We start from the raw sequence: 22,468 nt of genomic DNA on the forward strand, positions 1-22,468 counted from the left end.
AGTGTTGCTGAGATGAAACAAAGTAAAATAACAATAGGCCCAAAGTGTCTCTAACTCAGCCCAAAGCCCTGTGGGGCCTCAGGGGAGAAAAGTAGGGAGAGCAAGAGGGAGCCTTGGCTGCTGCCATGGCTGCCAGGGCCTACTACGGCCCAGCACCACCAGGCCACGGCCTCCTGCCAAATATCTGAAAAACATCAAAAAAAACCCCACCCGTCCTCATCCTCCCCTGCTGCATCTGGACGAGAATGGCCTGTGCTCAAGGCTCAGCAGCTTTTGCCACCCAAAATTGTATAATAAAGCAGTTATTTTCCTTAGAAACCCTGAGCTCTGAAGATGCCCCCATTCTGTTTCCCTCTCACTCCCCAGCCACTTCAACAACAACAAACAGCATAATTTTGACAGTAAACAGCATCATTTTGATATGATGTATTTGTATTTACATGGTACATTTTAAAGCAATAGCTACACTGATCATACATATTAGAAACAATAAAAAAAGAAGTTAAGAACTAAAATGTACATCATACACTTGGTATATATATTTTTTTTTACACAGAGGTAAAAAGGCTTATAAAAATCAATACAACAGGGTTTTAACTTTTAGTATATAGATACATAATGATGAGGCTTCAGGCACTTTAATTTGTTAACGTGAGCAATAGCTTGGAAAAAATAAAACCAAACAAAAACCCAAAACCTTTCCACAACAGGAAAAAAATTGGTTAATGTTTTTGTTACCACAGATACAAAAATAAAATCTGAATAATTTCTCTCAAATGATTGATGTCAGTATTGCAAAGCTGACTGGGAGAATGCTACACACTGTTCAGCAGCAGTGTGGAAATTAAGGAGAAATATTTACAAAAAACCACCCATTTCTATCCTTGTGCCCTTACACCACTGCCATCATGAACCAAATAACGTACGCAGCAAAATCTACAAGTATTACAAAAACCCAAGAGAAGAGGGAGGAAGGAAGAGGAAAAGAAAAAAAAAAGAGGGACTTTTTTTTAGTAACTTTTATTTTCAGACATACAGAAAGGCTTGGAGTATGTCTACTTTACTTAAATAAATAGGGGCACTTCAAGACTGGACACAAAACTGTAAGATCTTTTTGTAGTGTTGTGCTTTAAAGAGAGAAGATCTTACAGATATTTGTTTACATGAAACAACTTTTGAGAACAGAAATAAAAGGAAAAGGTTGTTTCATTAATTATTTTTTTACGAGGCTGGCTTGATGTTTACTAGACACCATTGAAAGATTTGTCAACTGCTATTAGGCACAAAATATTTGTATTTCATTCAGCAAACCCAGACACATCACCCAGAGTGTAACACTCCGTCCCTTTTCCACTATCATTCAATTTTTTTTCTCCAACCGAAAAAATCCCCAGTAACTGCTATGAATTAAACCTACCCGACTCTATAGTGTATAATAAGCACATTGCATACTTAATTCATGGTTGACTAAAAAGCTGTGATTAACTCTCAGAGGAACCGTTGGGGCATTCCACTAAGAAAGAATGGCAAGTGTTCCTTTTACATTTATTTGGCAAATTAATTCTTAAAAAAAAATCCTCTCTTTTAAGACTGATGTCAATGTGCAATAGAGGGAGGGAAAGGACATGCGCCCACTGGCAATTTACTGCAGAAAGAAATTATGGCAGGAACAGCAGTGCCAGCTTTGACAAGCCAATCCCTAGCTGCCTCAAAGTATTCCGATTGTACTATGCTAGTTAGAGCTCACTGCGCTAAATCTTTTTTTTTTATTTTTTAATAAAAATTATTTGGCTATTCCTTGTAATATATTAGAAAAATACTCTTTTTCCAAGCTAATTACAAGCCTTGTACACAAGACAACATGACATTAAAAAAAATAATAAAAAAAAAATTTAAAGGAATATTATCCTGCTGTATGCACCTTATGCATCCACTTGATAAACCTGGGTGGTGAACTGGGGAGGGAGGAAGCCAGGCAGATGCCTCAGTCTGGCTCCTGCAAAGACTCACATGCTCCATCCCACACGCAGGCTCACAGCAACACGCTGAGACATGTGGGAATATCTGGTGGATTGGGACTGCAGGTCACAGACTGGAAATGGTAGTTAACATCCTGGCTTTGGATTTTTAAATACCTACTTAGATTGCTAAATGTCGTTACTACAGTGGACGCAAATGTTCTCATGCTCATGTATACAGAAAACAAACACATGTGTTTTTCCATATAATCCACCACTTAATGCAGCATTTCCCCAGAATTGCCGTAATAGTGCTTTTGACATTGCATTGTTAGTAATTCTTTGCATATCAACAATTTTCCTCATCTGGAATCTTAGTGTTTTATTCACAGATCTCTACGTTGCTGGCTAATGAAGAAGCTCCCTTTCTTTTCGGGCAGAGCTCTGAAAACACATTTTTCCAATGTTATTTAGGGAAAAGAGAAAAGCCTAAAATTTAAGTTTCCCTTTCAAGTAGTGGTCTGAAATGATTACAGGTAAGGATTCTCAATGGTTATGTGACTATGGTAACTGAGCCTTACTTTTTGTTCACAGAGCTTTACGAACAGAGAAATAATTTAAGATATTTGCTGAAGGAAATGACGATGGACCCTAGAAGAGAAACTGCAGCTTACATGGCTATTTTAGCTTTGGAAAACAGAACAAAAAACCCAGAGAAAACCAGTGACAGAAATAACGTGTTGTGGTACAAGTTTGTTACTAGCACACCTTCTATACACACACAATAGCTTGACGGTAAGTTAAAATATCTTCCAAGTGAGATCTCATTCACTACACCGTCCCATTTCTAGAAATGCCAAAGCTTGCTAACACGCTGATGGTACCACACAAGCAGAGGCAAGACAGACACAACCTGGAGATGTTCTACAATCCACCACCATTTAAAGCAGTTCTTCTCTCAAACTCATCTTAAATGAAAAAAAAAAAACAAAAACATGTACAAGACAGTCTGTTTTGATTACAGATTAATAATACAAAAGTCTATGCTGTAGGTTAGTTAGTTAGAACAGTTGATGAGCAAATCAATGCAGTGTGAGCCCCAGACGACCCAATGTGAAGTGATCCAAACTGGTGGTTTCCGGATGCTGTCGGGCACAGTGGCTGCATTAAAGCGAGTGACCTCAGTGCTCCATAACCAACTTGTTCCTTGAACTACAGAAAAAACCTAACACTTTGAATCCATCTGTAGTCATCCAGCAGCTTTGTGTTTTCCACCACAGCACCTGCACATGACCCCACAGTGGTAACAAGCCCGAAGCGGCAAGTAACAGCACATACATGGAGCAATGAAAGACAAGGCGATAAGGGCCATCCACCGGAGGCAAAACATTTCATCACTGGTGTCGCACGAGCAAGGATCTGTATAGTCTCCTTCTGGGTCGGACATACAGTGATAGAGCATAGTGTCTGCGCACCACATACAGCTCACTCGATGAATGCAAGTCTTGACACGGTCTGGAGCATCCTGGCATTGACCCCGCTTGTTCTCCTCGTGGTTGAACATGTCCCTGCAGTACACACAACGTGACCTCTCACCATCTTCCTTCCTCCTGGGCTTGAATTTGACAGGTTGAGTCTTTATCACAGCACCCTTGGTATCTTCACCCAGGTCAAAGTCTGAGTTGTCTACGTAAGGATAAGTGTATTCGTGTTTTGAGGCCTCGCTTTTGGCAAAACGTACGTAGGAGTCCATGTCATCAGGATCAAAGTTCTTTCCTCGTGCTGGGGCATGGCGATAATCCTCATATCCAGTCATCCAAATCTTTTCCCGAGGATTGATGCGCACTATCTCCTCATCATCGTCTGGAAAGCTGACGTGCCGGTAAGATCGTGGTACTACTGACTGTGGAAGTAGGAAGGAGATGAAGAGAGAGAAAAGATAAATACTGGTAATCACTGTCTCCTTGCCTCCTGAAGAGTCAATATTTAACAACTGTATCTTTCATGCTTTATATGCCCTTCACCATGATCCATCAAAAAAGACTTTCAACCTTTGGCTCAAAAGGAAGTACAACTGTCACAGTCCTACACTGGCCTGCGTGCACGTGGTACAATATAACATGTTGAACCATAGTGTTATCCCCCCTCTGCCCCCCTTTTTTTAATAACAGGAAGCCATTTAAAGCTAATTGAGAAGGAAATGGGGAGAGCAGAAGGAGGGAGCTGTCTCTCAGGCATGTGGAGGAAAACCAAACACCAGCAAACTCTTGCAGACACAGAGGCAGCAACACTGGGAAGAAACCTTACTTGTTCTAGACGGTAGTGGTCAGAGCTGTAATGATCGTGAAGGTGTCCACGAGTGCAAATTCTTTGATGTTCGCAGGATGTAGGAGAAGCCATGGTTCGCACAGGCTGTTCCCTTTTCTGAGAGGAGTTGGACGAGCTATCTGTAGCATTCTGTTTTAAATGGAAAAGGGGGGAAAAAATCGTCATATATTCAGCTTTTACCGCACAGGGCATTAAGAGATGTTTTGCCACTCATTGACTTCTCGCACACCTGCAATATTGGAAACACTTGACTGCTGGAGGCTTCATGAAGTTTCACTTCATACTTGAAATACTTGAAAGAGGGAGATTTGTTGCCAGACCATAAAAGCTGTCACCACACACATGGAAAAAAAATATGCTATAGCCTGCCCGTGACATATTCACCAACACCACTTGTATTCACTTGGCATGTTATTTGTTATCCTGGGCATGGCAGGACAGTGAGTACTCACCAGGAGCTACCTCTGAAGAGCAAAGTCAAACCTCAGCAAGCGACACAATCCTGTAGGTCCTGAGGGCTCAGACAGAGCATCTGTGTGCCCAGGCTGTACCCCACCAGTTACCCAGGCTACAAAAATACTGGCGATTTTGTTAACCTTTAAACATTCTCCAAACACTCACTGAATTCCAGTTCATCACCCACCACATGAATGATCAGCTTTCCTTTAAAAACGTCAGGATTTTTTTTCTTGTTTTGGCACTTTTTTGCCACTCATAATTAATGTGCAATGAATGCTATTTATATTTTCATACATTCCTGGTTCCCTGTGTGCACTTTCTTTAGGTTAATTAGTTACATCATTACGTAACTAATGTAACTAACTTTTAATGGTCACAAAAGGGTGAAGAATCACACAGTAACATGCTGTTGCCAATACCTACTGCTTCTTAACATTCACATTTCTCTTCCTGCAGAAAGATACGCTGAGATAATAATGTCAGCCATCATCTCTCTATAGCCCTTCCTTGGTTAAAACAGTTGCCATACAATATTCAGAATTTTGCCCATTAATTCTATTTATAAGTTTTGGGCTTTTTCACATTACCATGAATATGAATGGACAGTTGTTAAATGCACCAGCAAACCAAGAGCAGGAAAAAGAGAGCCTCCATGCACAACAAACAGAAGAGCTGTAGCACTGCACGTGCCTGAAACATTGGTACCTGAAACAGAAGAAATCTCCACCCCACCCCCCCAAAACTAAAAAGATGTGCTGCAGCTGCAAGTTCATGGAGAAGGCTCCTGATTGCCACTGCAGGCAGCTGAGACACAACTTCAAGAGCAGAGAAGAATCATATCAGTAGTAGCAGAAGACTGGTTTTACCTGAAAAACCTTCTCTCCTTGTCAAGAATGCACTCTCTAAATACTATTTTCCAATGAATCACACCAGATGCATTTCTTGCTTCAAGAATACAAGAACCCTCATTGTGAATATTTGTTTATTCTGAAAACAACACTCTGAAAGACTCAGTCCAAAGGTGAGAACACCTTGAAGCATTACAACACAAAAATACATGTTGGCTCTCTTTAACTCTTACAGCACTTTAAAAGCACTGAACTACCAACTTATTTTGTTGAAAGCAAATACACAGTTGTTTGTAGTGTGATGTAAGGCTGGGTTATCTGAGAGGTACAACAAGCAGAATGAGTTTTGAATCACTGACTGCCATTAAGAACAGACTTCTAATATGTGTGTTTTACTTTGTTTTTTTTTTTTAAACAAATACATAGAAACAGATCAACTCTTAAGGTAGTTAACAACGCCTCTAAAGTGGACCTGCACCAATATTCAGGCTCTTTTACAAAGAGGTTTCATCAGCCCAGTCTTCATAACTTATTAGACAAAGGCATTTCAAATCTGGGGTTTAAATCCTTCAAAGCTAATTCTTGTACACTTAACTTCAGACCCTACAATATCTAGCACATTTTGGGGACACTAAAAAAAAAAAAAAAAAAAAAAGAGTAGTTTCTAGAAATGTTTTGCAGTAACATTACGCTTAAAACCCGTTTGAAAACCCTGAGAAGAGTCAGGATTTAGTTACAACAGCCATGTCGGTACTCACACAAGTACCTTTCCTGCAGAGCTCTACGTGGTGCACACCAAGAAGCTGTGATTTAAGCTTCTCAGAAAGCCACACAACACAACCCATGGCCTGGGCAGCCCCAGCTTGCTCTCAAAGCTAAACTTTGACTGACATGAAGCAAAAAAGAGGCAGGGCCTTGAAATGATACCATGGCAGCCAGCAGGACCCTTCACCTTCAGTGGATCCACAGCTGAGCCCTGCTGGGACAAGCCTTTTGTGGATACGCTCCAAAAGCCTCATGGGCGTTCATGGTCCAAACAATGCAGCCCGGGGAAACAACCCAGTGGGAGGTCATTGCACATACTGTCCTGCAACTGCCTCCCTGTCCTGGATGAAAATAAAAATCCCACCCAAACTGGATATAACTCCTCGATAATCTCAGCAGGGCAGCTGGGAGCTATAACCAGCTCTCCAAGCACTGTGCTATCTGCTGCCTCTCTGAGAAGGCAGCATTTCTGCAATAGGCAACTGGAAAAGAGTTTGTAGTGATTTTTATCTTGCCTGATTTTATCTACCTTTGCTTTTCTCCAAATCTTCTTCTCCCTTTAGACCTGTTAGGGCAACTGAGCCTCTCCTCCACACATGTTGACATGGCTACAAAACCTATTTGCAGCATACCAGAGGCTGTGGTGCTGCTCTCTGCTTTCACCTCATTAAAAATTGCTGTATTTCCACATTCAATGTCTTCAGATTAGACGGGCAGTTTGCCAACACAAATACTTACTGTAAGCACCCAGAAAGGGGAAATCAAGCTATCCAAGACTGGGTCCCTGCTCACTTGTCCATAAAGAAGTTCATGCTGACTCCTGGTTGGTGACACTAAAGGCAGTAGCTGGGTGACAAATGCAGCATCTGCAGAGTTACCTTGCTGACCATCAGTTGGGATGAGCACTGGTACTTTCCACCAAGGTCCCTCACTGTTTCAAATTGACATAGGGAAAGGGTGCTCTCAACACCCTTCAACATGAATGTGTGCTCTGAGGACGGAAGAAAACAAAAGAGGTAGAAAATTCCTGCCTCCCAAGCTGAATGTCACTAATGAACCCCACAAGCTCCTCACCTGTGGTGACTTATCAAGGATGTGAGGAGAGAGATGAACAAGATGATAACACAGTTGCCAGATGAAACTTTTTATTCATGAGAGTCAAAATCAATGCTGACCCTGAAAACTTGCTTAAGAAACTCATAATGCTGAGAGACTTTTAGCTTGCTGGATGTTAAAAAATCCCAAACCTAAAGAGCAACATGACACAAACACAGTGATCTGACACACAGAATGATGCCCTGAGCAAGTTACTGCTGTTCAGGAAAGAGGTCTTGTGATTAAAATAGGCAGCTCTGTGACAAGTGTCCACTTGGTGGCTCAGCAACAGGTTAAAAAAACCCAGCAGCAACAAAGACAACTGCCAAGGCACTGCATGTATCTGCTGTGCTGCTCCAAAGCTGCCTGTGGTGCTGGGCCTCTTCCACCCTGGCCCAATAATGGTATTTCCACTATGGCAACCTCACAGAGCCATGGCCAGGACCACAGAGGACACAGGATGGCTTCTCAACAACAGCTAACTAAATAGCCTGGGTCTCTCCAGCCTGAGCAAGAGATCATGGAAGGGACCAAGAAGATGGGAAGTCTATTGAATTGTGAATCCCATAGGAATGTGATCAGGAAGGGATTATTCTTCTGTTATCCTTCAGAAAGGAAGATCAAAAGGCACTCATTGAATAGGCTCAAACAAGGTTCAGGCAGAAGGAGGTACTTCTGATGGTGGCCACAGCTAAAATTCGGTTCAAGAAGCCACAGGGAAACCCTCAGAAGAAAGTAAGTGACCAAGGAATAGAGGCATGATGATGCCTCAGGCCTCTGAAAGTGTACTGTTCTCTCAATGCCCCCCCGCTGGGACTGAACCTGGACTTGGTGACTAGTGAAAATAAGGCATATTCTCAAAGAAAAGGCACACTCATCTTCAGCCAAGTGCAACTAAGAACAAATGATGGCAAGACTTTGTCAGTGAGGGAAGCAGGGAACAACTTTGGTCCCCCACAAGAAGACTGGGACTTAGCTGGGATTATCTACCATCAGTATAGCAGGGAAAATTTTGGGGAGGGTGGTGAAGGGTGGAGACATGAGATGTTTGCTGTAAGTCTTCCAAGTACAACACACTTACAGATGGCCTTCAGATCCAGGCTATCAGATCAGACCACTGAGCCACTGGTCTCTCAGCGAAACATCATCTTCTCAAACCTGTTAAAATCAATCCATCTCCAGCATTTGGCTTTGAGGGGAAACTACTGAAAACATGCCTGAGAAAAGAACCCAAAACTAAGGTTCTTGGAACAGCCTGATAACAAACTCTGTTTCAACATGCCCTCAAATGCTCAATTACGAGACATTTGTGTTGCTTGTACCAGAACCTTGTGACTGCTATAGCGGTCACAAACTCTTGTGGTTTCACTGCTTGGATAACGAAATTATTAATCACGACCATAAGAGTAATTTTATAAAACCTGTGCAACACGTTTCCTGTTGCAAGCGAGCTGGATGTATCTGAGCAAGCACGTGTACTACATGTGTGGTATGGCTGCTTAAAGAAACACCAGGCTTCTACAGGCAAATGATGGCACTGTGGTAATTTAAAAAAGAGAAAAGCATGTCCTTGTTTCCCCCTCGGACTTTCAGAAGTGACTCATTAAATTAAAAAACCTCAGTCATTAGTAAAGAAGATTATGTTAATCATTTACTGCAGTTTATTTCTCATTGAAATGGATTTGTTACACAAGAAGGCTAATCAGATACCTAAGCAATAAGCACAGTTTAGTATCTGTGAAAAATATATGAGAAAAAGAAGCCTTCTCCTGTTTCTGAACTGGACTCATCACCTTGCCTCTAATGGCTTCACTGAATAGGTCCACTCTGTGTCATGCAACATGCAAGGCTGACTACAAAAAAGAAGAAAGATTCCCCTCAGAATTATGAAGCAATACAATCTGTGTCAGCTTGTCAGAAATTGGTTGTCAGAGTGAAATTATAGAGTTCTGTCACTTAAAACTTCTGCTTTTAAGTGCTCTCTGCCAGCTAAAGGATTTGCAAGTTTGCTGTCAAAAATAATTGTGGGTCAAGCAAGACAAGGTATTTTTTTCCTCTCTAGAATGTTAATGGTTGCATGAAGCAGGGGGGAACAGGTGTATCATGATGTTGAACAATTAGCTTTGCAAATAATAGTCCTGAAGGAATCAAAACCCCATTCCAGCCTGGGCTTTGCAAAGCACAAACCAACCCGCTCTCTACTGCCTTGCTCCACTTCTCCCATCTCCCAGTGCCATGTAAGCCCATACGCCACAACATCCAGATCTAAGGGGGCCTCTTGACATGCAGAACGGAAAAGCAAAACTTGGAAGGGCTCATGGTCTCATCTTTACTGAAAGCATCCTTCTACAACAGCCAAAGCTCCTTGCAGCAATTCCTGGGCTTACCTGCGGAAGCCTGAACATGTTGAAGAAGAGCCCAGCACCACCTTTGTCTTTTGAGAAGGCATCCCCACCATTCCCAGGACAAGAAACCCAGCTCTGCTCGGGCTGAAGATGAGCATGGAAAAGTGACAGCCAGAGAGCTGCATCCTCTCGTGCCACAGCCCAACCACCTCTGGCTGAGACCTCTGCAATGGGCCCCCCACCGGCCCTTTGCCAGAGCCCTTGGTGTGCTCTGCCCAGGTGCAATCCCCCTTGGGATCCCTGGCACATTTTCACTTGACCCTTTCCTTTCAGTGGAATATGGGGAGGCACAGCTGTGCTATCAGTACGGAAAGGAAGAATGATAAAGCCAGCAAAACAGTGCAGCAAGTGAGTGATACCGAGCTCTGCGCTGGCCTGGGCCTTTATCTACTGAGCCGCTGTTTAGGAACTTAACGAAGAGAAGTATGAGAGTTATTTCGGATGCAAGGCAGAGAAACTTCCACCTTTCCAAAGAAATTAAGATAAAATATAGTCTCCCAGAACTCCCTCAGCTTAATCTTGCCAGACCAGAACAAGTCCTTCCGTTCTCCTCCAGCTTTTTCTTTTATTTTTAAAGCCTAAAGAGATACAGCACTTCTGAGTTTCACAGATAGCTGAACAGCACAAATCCTTAATTTTGTCTCAAAACACCTTTTTCTCTCTATTCAAGAAATTTAGAAAAGGGAACATTTTCCATCAACCTGTAAGTGTGCCCAGTATACTCAAGACAGCCCATTTCAAAGAGAGCTTAAATTATCCAAGTATTAAGAAAAACATTCAGTGTGAAAAATCTTTCAAGATTTTAGACGCCTGTCTCCTAAGCACAAGCTTTTAATTTGTCATGGCAAGACAAAGCCATGGAAGAAAATGCTTTTGTCAAATTTCTGTTTGTTTCCCATCACTGAAGACAAGATAAAAAACTGTATTGCAGAAAATTGCTTCCGCACATTTTTGAAACAACTTGCCACTCTCATCCACTGGGGAAGGCTGGTGCTGAATGTAGTTCTACTCTGCTGAAAGTCTGAAGGAAAAGCTTCATGTTAGATCATATTCCAGTTCAGTTCAGAGACGAACTGGCTGCACACAACCATTACAATAACCATGGATTCAGACTTGTTCAATACTCTCAAATGTTTGGACTGTTTTCTACAAATACCAGTATAAAGTGCAGAAGGCTAGCTATTTTTTTACCACTGCCTTTCCTTATTTTAAGTTTTTGTGGTTATAGCTTTCTGTGTCAGAAAGATGCTGATGGCTGTGCTGGCTGAAGTCAGCAAAACTTGAGGAACATTTACAAGAATTCAGCGCACAAGATGATCTCCATTAAACTCATGCTAAACCCGACTGGCATCCTTGGGCAGCTCTACATGGTCCACAGATGTGGAGGAGGGCTGAAGTAAGTCAGCACCCCATTTTGCTCGGACTCAGACCTGGACCAGAGGCCCTGAGCAGGTGTATTCAGCATTTCCTTCCCAGGATTCCCCTCCCCCCTTACAGCACCACTGGGCTAGAGCACTGCTTCGATGGAAAATCTTTGCATCAGGTACTTGTAAGGGAAAACCGGAATGTTTTAAGGGGGAAAAAAACCCCAAATCACAATCCCAGCTTCTGGGACTGCTCCCCCAGGCAGAACAGCAATCAGCAATCTCACAGTACACTGGTGAGAGCAGGGTGGCTCTGTCTACCCACAAAGCGCTTGTGTCGTCACCCATGTGGAGAGCCTCTCCTTACCAGGACTCCCACACTTGCTTCTTCATTCCTGCAACTCCTCCGTGCTGTGGCCTGATTGGATTTATTCATGCTGAGACAAGCTACATTGCTTCAACAGGATCTTTTTACTTAAACCTGGGAACTGTTTAAACTAACCAATTGCTTAAAACCATCTAGGGATAGAGGCTGGCCTTTCCCTTTTTCAGAGGCTCTGTTAATCTGTTTATACCTTGAAAATGACATCCTACTGTGGACTACAGCATTGTTGGATGCTCCAGCATCCAACATTTGTGCTTGCACAGCTCTGCAAAGATTAGCAGAGCCTCCTTCTCTAACAATATTATCCACGTTACAACAGCTGTCCTCTGCTAAGGCAAAAGAATGGCCACCATGGCCTGAACTGCTGAGGGGAGGTGATGGCCATTGCTTCTCCTCCCTCCCCGAGTCCCATCACCTGCTCTGTGGGCCTGTGTGGGTGCAGGACCACAGGAATGCAGTCCAAAATCACTTTTGCATCAGATCCCTGACCTCAGCTGACCATCCATGTGGTGGCATGGAGGTAGAGAGAGCACAGATAGGCGAGGCTGGAAGGGAGCTCCTAATTTTCAGGTGCTGACAGGGAACTTAGCACATCCAACACCGCCAAAAAAGCATTCCTTTTCCAAGATGGGTAAGGATGGTAGGAAATAAAGGGAGAAAGTTCATAAGGGGGTGTGAAACACTGGACAGCTGAGCACAGCTGGGAACAGATGGCTCCACAAAACTCACCATGAATCTCAGCTTTTCTATACAGAAACTTTCAAGGAGGGGGGAAGGAAATAATATTAAGGGGGGAAAAAAAACACTAAAGAAAATGAAATTAGCCAAGCTAAAAGAACTGATGCACCTAATCCATCATTAATGTCTTTGTTATGTACACTAAATTCAGCAGTGCTCCTCCTATATAATACAATAGGTTATAAACAGAGGGAGAAAAAACTAAGATAAATGCAAACTTCCCACAGCAGACTGACATGATATTTTAGGAAGTCAGTTACGGGTCATTTATTCACACAGTTATGAACATCGATGATATTTTAGCTGGAATTTATCACCAAAATAGAATCCAAGTGCTGATGCAAACTTTTAAAATACCCTCTTCATATGAACTGCAAATATGTCAGGCTCTGCTTAAAAATGCAATGATACTTATTTACTTCTGTCTTTCCTTCTCCTTTTGCAGAAGGAGCCAGAGACATATGAAATGCTTCCTATAATCACTTCTGATTTAATTTTCATAAAGTATTTACAACATAGAGGGCAAGCAGACCCTTAACAAAACACATTAGACAGGTGAGGGAAGGAAACAGGCCTATTTAGTAGATGCAGTTCTTTATAATACATTTCTGTACTGGGCAGAGGTCCACTCTGAGCTCCCCATACTCTTGTATTCTGTTGTTCATCCTTAGTTACTACCAAACACATACCAGGGTCAGAGGGGACACCACCTTACAACGTTTTCTCAGTCAGAAAGTTGTAGGGTTTCTTTATGGATTTTCTTTTGCTCCTTCTTGCTTTCTTTTTTCTTTCTAGGGGTGGGAGGGGGAATCTGTCAACGTAAAGAAAAATCTTGAAGCCTCATATAAAAGCATGTTTCATTGCTAAGCTTTACCAAACTACTCCTTTTCTTTTCCAAATTCTCCAAAAAAAGAGAGCCCAAGTAAACAAACAAACAACCCCCCCCAGCTCCAATCATTTGAGAGGATCCAAAATTCAAGGACTCACTCCAGGCAGCTGTTTATTTTGGGTTCTTCTTTTCTACCTGTTACACAAGAGGTCAGATTCAAATCAGATTTGCCAGTGTTTACACAGCAGGTGGGAATTACAGGCTCCTTCACGAAGAGGAGAGCAACACACTAATTTGCCCCATAGTTCCCACTCAGCTCCCTTCCCATCACTGCCCAGATGGATGCTCCAGCTCAGCACCAGGAGCCAAATGGTTTTCCCTCTCTCAGTTGTGCAGAGGCCAAGGCCAAGCTTTGCCGGCTCACTCCAGACCTGCGTCCCTGCGGTCCCACCGGCACTGCCGGGTTATGTGCCAGGCAGCCGTTCCCTGATCCTTTCTGCTGCACTACAGGAAGTTGTCAATCATCGTTCTGCCCCCGGCCAAGACTGCCTCCTTCCAACAGAGTTTACACCCCGTGCTGGATCTGCTCTGCCTGTCACCTGCAAAGGCAGTGCCAGGGGCCAGCCAAGACACCCCAAATCCAGCTGTCTCTGTTGCCTCCAGCGAGTGCCCTGGGACAAGGTGTTTTGTTCCAACACAGCAGCCAGCGAGACTGCAGCTTACAAATACAGCTGTCTGCTGAAAGCCACTTCCTCAGGTTGGATATGCAAGTAGTGGAAAAGGCCATTTTCTGCCTTTGTCAGATTTTCAAGCACCCTAAAGCCGAAAGAAAGGCCTATACGACTTCAAAGGCTGACTGCATAGCCCAGATTAAAGAGGGAATTTACTGGAAAGCTGCAGTCATGTCAACCATGTATTTTCAAGGTAAAAACATACATTTGGCCATAACACACCCCCATCAACACTGTCTCAGCTATCCTGGCATCTCCTTCTTGTCTCAACTGAAGGATGTACTTCACAGTAGAAACATGAAGGAAGAAATTGCCATAAATCCTAAACCAGACACAAGGGCAAGAACCACCTTACTTGTATCACCAGCACAGCAGAGGTCTTGCAGAAGGCGATGTATCCGGGGCCAGGGGTATGCAATGAATTTCAGGTGGCACCATGAACATTGGTGGGGTGGCAGAGGTTTTTTGCCTCCTGCTCAGCACATTAGCTAGAGTTTCCCTTGAGCCAGCACTTCTGCTTTTCCAGCCCTACAGCAGGCTGGCTCCAGGAGCTAAACCACCGGAAAAGTATTTGCTTTCTTTTATAGGGCTAGTTTTTGGTTCGCTTCCCTGGTTTGGCTCAGCGCAGAGTCAGCTGTGCTAGGAAAAGGGGGGTGGAGGAGCCAGTCTCTGCTCTGCTGAGGCCTAAGATGCATCAGTCAAGTTGCATCCCTCAGCTGTGGTTTCATATAGGTGCTGAAATAAATCCTGCTCCCCCACATCAACTTCACTCTTGGCACAACTGTGCTGCAAAAGCAAGGTGGGGGAACCGAGCTGGCTGGAAAATAACTTGCTTTTCACAGGCATCTTGACTCAAATCAGGTCCCCCTTACACAATACCCAAGAAATGCCCTGGAAACCATGGCTGAATGAAAGCAAAAGTGAAAAAAAAAGTTAAAAAAAATAATCCTCTCCCCCTGTGTTTCACTGTATGTTAAGAAAGGGCAATTTACTCTTGGTTGTATTTTATTTCTGACACATTTGTGCCTTTAATACACAAATGCACTACAGCATTCAGTTCCAGATGAATTAAAAGGGAACACGCTCATAAACAGCTTCACACTTTAACTCATCATATAGTTTAAGTACATTACTACACAGTCAAATTAATTTTTCAGAAGACAATCATGTAGCTCGTTGATTGCAAGTGTGAAATGGTGCTACAACACACTCTGATCACAAATTCACCAGCTAGAAGCTACAGCTAGAGAGGCACCAGTCAAGTCACCTTTGTAAAAGGAATCCTACAGGCAGGTCTGCTGATGACCCTTTTTATCTTAAAGGCTCATCCTGCAAGAAAACAAGGCCTTCAGTCATCTGAAGAGGACTTAAATTAATTCAAGTCTGATTATACATAACAATAGAGTACAAAATGTAAAGAGCTGGTACACTGAAAAATGACACTATCATCATTCGAGCACAAGGAAAGGGCAAAAATGGGTGTTGAGAAGGAGAGAAGGAGAGAATTAGGAGAGAAGGGAATCTCTTTTGTACTGCTGGGGCAAACTGAACAAAACGGAATACTTAACTGGTGCACTAATTACAGCACAAGTTCTGGCGATATGCAGCTATAAGGAAACTTCCACCACAGCAAAAGATCAAATTTCTGCTTCCTGCAGGACATATCCCAATCCCATTGCACAATCAACTGTGTTGGTATATGGGAATGGTACAGAGCCAAAAAATACACTACAGAAAATGGTCTTGAGAGGAAGAATTGTGACAAGAGAAATTGCTTACCCTCAGCAAAGTAGCTCAACACATCCCAGTCACTGCTATAATTAGCTCCATAAAAACTACACAGCAGCGTGCTTTAGAATATCTGATAGCAAAGTAGATACTTTGTTTAATAATTTGTTCTTATTTGTAATTCACTTAGAGTGAAACAGCACCAAAGCAACTGAAATTCAGTCCATTTGGGGATTGTGTTAAAATGCCAATTCCTGATCTGCAGTAAGAAAAACATGCTTTACCTATCAGAGTGACACAGAAGGAAAAAAACCTTAATGATAAATATAATAAAGCAATACATAAATCACGCAAGACCCTTACTCCCCCTCCTTTCTTTTAAAGGAAGCAAACTTCCTCCTATCTGCTCCCCTGAGCTCTTCACTTACATTTTATGAATCTGTTACAGACACAAGAATAAACAGTTTATGTTCTGTGTACCTCTACACCACAGTAATTTTTATATATCCTTCTGTCCAAATGACAGGTTATGAGTAAGAGTAAGCAAGGACAATCTACAGGCTGAAGTACACAGTAATTGCCCCTACATTTTTGAAGGACTTAAGGAAAAGAGCAGCTGCCTTTCCAGATGATACCACTGTTTCAGTGACAATAGTATTAAATTATCAGGGAGTACAGTCTGCTCGTATTGGCAGAAAGAGCAAGAAAATAAATGGGTTAATTTCTAGCGCCATTTGAAAGAAACAAGAGATCCTGAAAGAAATGGAGAAATACAACACTAGAAAATAAAACTGACAGCCAGAGAAAAAAACTTTCCATTTGACCTTCCCTACTGAAAAATCTCTTTCAGCATTGGTATCCATTCCCACTGAGTGATGTGAATTTGTGTGGGCAAAGTTAACCCGAAGGCAGGAAAAAAAACCCAAACAGATAAAAAGCAGCTAGCCTTAAAACTGGTGGATACTCAGGACATTTTCAGGTTTTTGAGGGAAGGATTTGAGCCTGCTGGTTTTTCTGTGTGTGAATCTCTTCTTGGCAAGTACTTTTTTTTCCCTTTAAAATCTGAATTAGAATAGCTGTGGTTTACAGTGCAAGCCCAAAATGCAGACATCAGAGGATGTGGCTAGCAGCAATGAACCCTTTGGCTGTTCACACAGAGCACAGCTGGCTGCCGGGCAGGAAGAAGAACAGAAGTATGGTCAGCCTGTCACTGTAACAATCCCCTTGTCAGTCTGCTCAGCCTCACAGAGCAAACAAGGTGGATTCACTCGAGGTGACAACCCCATCATTCCCACAGAGAGCTCTGCACCCCCAAAATGCATTTTCCCCTTCTCCTACTCGAGGACAGCGTTAAGAAAACGGAAAATGCGAGCTCTTGTGGCTCCTCAGTCTCTGAGCACAACTTCTGACTGAAACACATCTTGCAACTCAGTGTTGTTCTACTCTAAGTGACATCATTCTCCATAGAGGGCTGGGATGAGAGATGCTCCAGCATCCCACAGAACTTATGAATATATTCCAAAGTATTTGGACTGGGTTTCTACTGTCTACTTTAAAGAAAAAAAAGCCACAGTTGTTCTTTAAAAGAACCATCTGAATATGAAACGACCAAGACTGCAAGAAAAATTAGATTTAGTGCTTATCTACTAATATTATCTTATAAATTTTCATGGTGAGGCTGTAACATGCTTGAGGCCCAGCTGGGAGATGAAAGTAGACAAAGGTTTCAAGGAAAAGCAGCAGGGATAAATCTGTTCTTTTAATTAGGAAAGCAGAAGAGATGCAAATTGGACTGCAATGCAAACATCTACCCCAATATGCACCGTTCTGGTGGAGAAGAGGTAATTGTGTCTGTCTCTGAAATGACTGTCAGCAGTGTCCAAGGCACATAACAAACTTCCTAACTCCAACATCTCCAAGCACAGGAATCCACGTTCTGAGAAGAAAAAGGCACAAGAGGCACAGAATTGCTCCAAACACACGACTTGATAGTGAAAACATGAGCCTGAAGACTTCTGTTGGAAGAAGTAAGATCTGTCCATATCACCTTAGTGAAGCAGGAGAGTATTTCCCCCATCTTGCAGTTGGGAAATCAAGACAAGTAAGCTTTTATAGCGAGGAGTCAACAAGAGAGCAATGGATTGAGTATGTGCACCTTGAAATGCAACTCTGCACCTCTAGATCATGCCTGCTCGATCAGCCAAACTCTGCAGGTCTTGTATTGAACAAAAACCAGGATTTAAAAAAGAAAAAAAGATTATATAAAATACATGTGATTTTAACATGCATATCAAACATAATAAGGTTGAGTTTTGCTGTGTTCTCCCTTACATCTCCCTTAAAGCAAAAGGAGACTGCAGTCATTTTTAGAGTCACAAACCAGAACAAACATGAGAGCTGCTGCTCCTCCTGTCAGTGGGTGTCTTTTCTTTAGCACTAAAGCAGGCACAAGGCTGTAGATTTATCTGAAAAAACACATGAGTGTTTCAGCTGAACTGGACATAAGGTTTCATAACAAACACCTCTGCATTTTCAGATGGGATGCTAAAAGAGGCCATTTCAGTCACTCGGCAGACTCTGGAAGACATTGACCTTTTTTCCTTGGAATCAATTCACAATTTTCACTTCGTGGTCATGTGGGATTATTATCTGTAACTGAAAGTAGAAGTGTAGATTAGGGAAAAAAGAATTACACAAGAATTCAATTATATGGCAAATTCCATGGCTGAGGAACTACAGAATACATTCAATCTGTATTAAACCCTACTTCTGAAATGAATATTAATTAAATAAGGCTGAAGATGCAGGCTGGATGGATGAAGACAAACAGAACATCAGCGTGCTGCGGCGACAGTTTCCCCCAATGGAGACAGAACGGATGGCCAGTCTTACTCAGACTGCATCTCTTGAGAGGACGATTTATAATGTACAAGACAGAAGAAATTTATTTGCTAACATATGGAAAACATTTATGGGCTCTTCAGAGGGTCTGAAACTCAGAAAACACAACTACGTATTGTTAAAACTCTGAAACGGAGATTTCATTTTAGAAATAAGTATTTTTCAACTCGAGATTGTGATATTTAGTTCTATATACTGTTGTTTCTTGCCCTGTCAGATATGAATTTCAGAACAGGTTGTTTACTGTAGGTCTAAGCCACAAGAAACGTATTACTTGGCAAAGTCGTGTTTTTAAAGATAGAACCCATGCTTCAGGAAGATGGATGGGAAGCCTTTGCCATAGAGATGGGGCAGGATATTGCTGCCCAAGTTATCATCTCGGCTCTGCAAGTTACAGTCATGGGAGGAAACAAGACTACTGACACCAAGTGAATGCTCCCTCAGCAACAGCTGCAGATAATTCCAAACCCAAAAAAAGCCCACCTTCTGATACAAGAAAATGATCCTCCACTAAGCCATGCAAGGTCATAGCCTGCAGGAGAGCTCTACCTCTGGGGCAAACCTTGCCTTCCCCATGGAAGTAACCTGCTGGATGCCTGGAAGGACTGCAAGCTGGCTGAGGAATGAACAGAATGGATGATGCACCAGTCTCACACATAAAACTATGCACATCCCACGGAGCCATACTGGAGCTAACAGGACTGGGGGCTTTATAGAAGCCTTGTCAATCAATAGCCAACAGCTGTATTGGGGTCAGGACTTGTATGTAATGAAGGGGGGTTGTTCTAAAGCTGGGAGCATTATGTTGGTGCAAACATCTGTGCATGATGAAGTCGGGGTGGCTGGTCACTAAGCAACCTCAGAAATGTGAAGTTTTGGACTGCTGTGCTTGAACAGATTGAAACATCTTCAAGAGGAGCAGGACCTCGGGCCAAATATTTGAGGCAGCAGTGCAGCAGCAATGGCTGAGATTTTCAGAGAGGGTAAATGACTGATTAAATGACTCAATCATGCAGATGCTTTTGAAAATTCTGCCGCACACAGTTAAGTTTATTCATGCATGTGTGGGAGAGGGGGAGGACTGTGAAGATTTTAATAACTACCTTAGGAAATAAAAAAGAACAAATGTACTTTCTCTTTAAAACAGAGAAAAAAACCCAACCAAACCCAAAAAATCCACTGCTGAGGCTGGATAAGAGTTCACAGAAAGCTGCAAAGAAGTTTTGTGTGGAAGGATGACCAAATGGACTAACATACACAAGTCAAAAATATGTGCAAAGAAAGAACGGAACAGAAGGGTAAAAATAAAACATTTCACAGCCCTATCAATTTCTTCCAGTTTTAAACTGCTCTATGCTTCAGTATGTTATTTCTGGCTTATGCAGTCTTCATACTTCACCATAACCTGCCAGATAAATAGGAAGTCGAGAGCTTTGAAGAGCCTAAGGACTGCAGGAAAAGGAAAGACTTCATCCCAGAAAAACAAAGACATATTGAGGAAGGAGACGTCCCCAAAGCCTTATTTTTGGAGTATGACAACACATCCGCTCTGGTGCGCCATCTCGACAAACAGCATCATCCAAGGTCCCATCACCAGTGAGGTCCCTCCTGCAGTCTGGAGATCATGAAACCCTGCAGAGCACTGCCAGGCAGGACACAACTCATTCCCCCAGGGCCCAACAAGATGCCAACACCGCTGAGGTTTTTCTCCTTGCTAATGCTATTGAGTACTTTGCTCCTCCTTCTCAGTCAGGCATCCTACCCATAAATGTCTGCATAGCAGGGAGTCACCTGTCACCTCCCCAGGATCAAGTAGGTGGGAAAAATCTCCTGCAGTTCTGGCTCTTCATTTTGAACACAGGAGTTTGAGTGATTTTGTTGCAGCTGGAGCAGGATTCATCCAACTTTTTCAATGTAAAACAACACCTACTTAAAGGCAACAAGATTTTCCTCCTTGTAAAAATCATTCTTCCAGTTTAAAAATCAACACTCAGCCACAAGACTGGGCTTGTGGAGAAATTCAGGAGCTCTCCCAGGTGCCTAAACATTAGCCAGTAGGATTTTAGCAAAAATATACTCTCCTGTTTCTACCGGCCACTCATGACTGCCTAAACATTGAGTACTCCAGTATCTAACCCAGTGAGAGCTGGTACACACCCATCCAAGGCACATTTTGACAGTCATCTGCTTTGTGATGAGCACAGAAGAGCCACACATACGTCAAGAGTGACTGTCCACCCCTAGAAGAGTCCAGCGAATTTGGGAACAAAGCAGCATGTACTGGTAAAAAGCTCTGGCTCCACTGGTGCCTCCCCCCCTTCTGTCTCGTTCCATTGCCTATAAATCACTTCTGGCAGGTAGTTGGGAAGCAGCTGCTAATGACAGTTTTGCTGCAGAGCGCAGGAAATCACCTTTTAACCCTGCCTGCTGTTGTTTGTCTCCCTGAGTGTGACAGAAGGACAGATGCAGATAACATGCCCTCTGTTGGGAAGATCCGGTCAAAACTCAGCAGGGAACCTGATGCGGTCCCATGCTGGCAAAGCATCACTCTCAAGAAACACTTTTTAGCTTTGGATGCTTCCTGAGACTCATTTTCAAGCAGCTTGATGCTTGTACTGCTTTTTTCCTCCTTCACCCTAAAAATCCAAGCAAGTATCCCAAAGACAATTTTGGGTTTGCTGTTGCTGCACTGAGGATACCCCACCTTCCCCCTTCCTGCCATCCTGGCCCCATGGGACAAGGAGGGCATATGTAAACTAAAAAAAAAGTATACAAGATGAACAACTTATTTCCAGCCCATGAAATAGCCCTTATCAGTCACATTTTCACCTGACAAGCTTTTTTTTTTTTACTTTTAAAGTTCCCCATTGAAGTTAGTAGCTTTAGTTTCAGCAAAACTCCGTAATACATTTTAGACAACACCACAAATCAACCTCCAACAGCCCACTCCTGTTTAAGTCACTGCTGCTTAGACAGATGCCACACTCCTGTGCCTTCCTCCACCTGCAGATCACCCGTCTGGACTTTCTATGCTCCATGTACAGGTGAAACACCTTTAAAGTTTGCTTGTTTACATCTGTGATTCAAAACCTTACTTCCCTGAGCATGTACCTGAGTAGCAGTCCCATTACTAACTACCTGCGTTTGCAGCAAGCTTCTCAGGGACAGAGAGAAGTATTAGTAGGTGTGTGCACCACCTCAGTCTAAGCCAAAAGAAATTCAAGGGCAATTATTTCTTCACTTCTAGGCCCTGACATCACCTGCTCTGACATGCTTTTCCAACAGGAGGCCTCACATTCTGTAGAGGATATACTTCCATCAAATAAAACACACCCAGTGTCCAAACACGGTGGCTGAACGCCAATCCTGAGGTATAAAAAGAAAACCCTTTTTAATCTGACCATGTAAACCTGAACATAAAAGAGAAGGACCTTGGGTGACATGTACTTACAGTGAAGACGTCATCATCGCCGACCTCAGCCTCGTTGTGAAGGGTGGACGAGGAAGTCGTAGATCCTAGAAAAAACCAAACCAACAACTTTTTAAACACATGACATTTCCATGAAACATTTTTTTTTATTTTTTTGAGGTGTTAAACATTTGGATTCTCTCAGGTTGTACGTTGCAGATGTGTGAAAGAGGGGCTCAAGTTAAGGAAGAACAACCCATCTGCTGATAGCTGGGTTGAAGAGGTAAAATCTGAAAAAGTATTTCTTGAAATGCAACTGTGTGGCAGCCAATGCTAATTGACAATGATAAAAACAGCAGTTACCATTTCCAATTACAGAAGACTAATTTTCTGAAGAATGGTAAAGCTATGTATTAATCAGCGCTCCAGACTGATTCTCAGCTGTCAAGAAATCACATATGAATTTGTGTTCACATACTCCCTAAATCTGAGGGGGAAATAACCTTTAATTTAAAATAAAATGAA

General features: G+C 42.6%; 1 protein-coding gene across 2 annotated transcripts in view; it reads right to left on the minus strand.

The window, feature by feature from the left end:
- Positions 1–411: 411 nt before the first annotated feature.
- The window catches only part of SPRED2 (sprouty related EVH1 domain containing 2), a 59,232-nt gene continuing 37,175 nt past the window's right edge, over positions 412–22,468 (minus strand). For both annotated transcript variants that reach the window (XM_014893153.2, XM_014893154.2), the window contains exons 4-6: positions 21,986–22,050; positions 4,266–4,415; positions 412–3,861 (exon numbers count right to left, since the gene is read on the minus strand). In XM_014893153.2, coding sequence (XP_014748639.1) covers positions 3,208–3,861; positions 4,266–4,415; positions 21,986–22,050 — 869 coding nt within the window. In that variant the 3' untranslated portion in view covers positions 412–3,207. The remainder of the gene's footprint in view (positions 3,862–4,265; positions 4,416–21,985; positions 22,051–22,468) is intronic.

Source organism: Sturnus vulgaris, chromosome 3 (genome assembly GCF_052056855.1).
Source record: "Sturnus vulgaris isolate bStuVul1 chromosome 3, bStuVul1.hap1, whole genome shotgun sequence".
In the NCBI taxonomy this organism is placed as follows: domain Eukaryota; kingdom Metazoa; phylum Chordata; class Aves; order Passeriformes; family Sturnidae; genus Sturnus; species Sturnus vulgaris.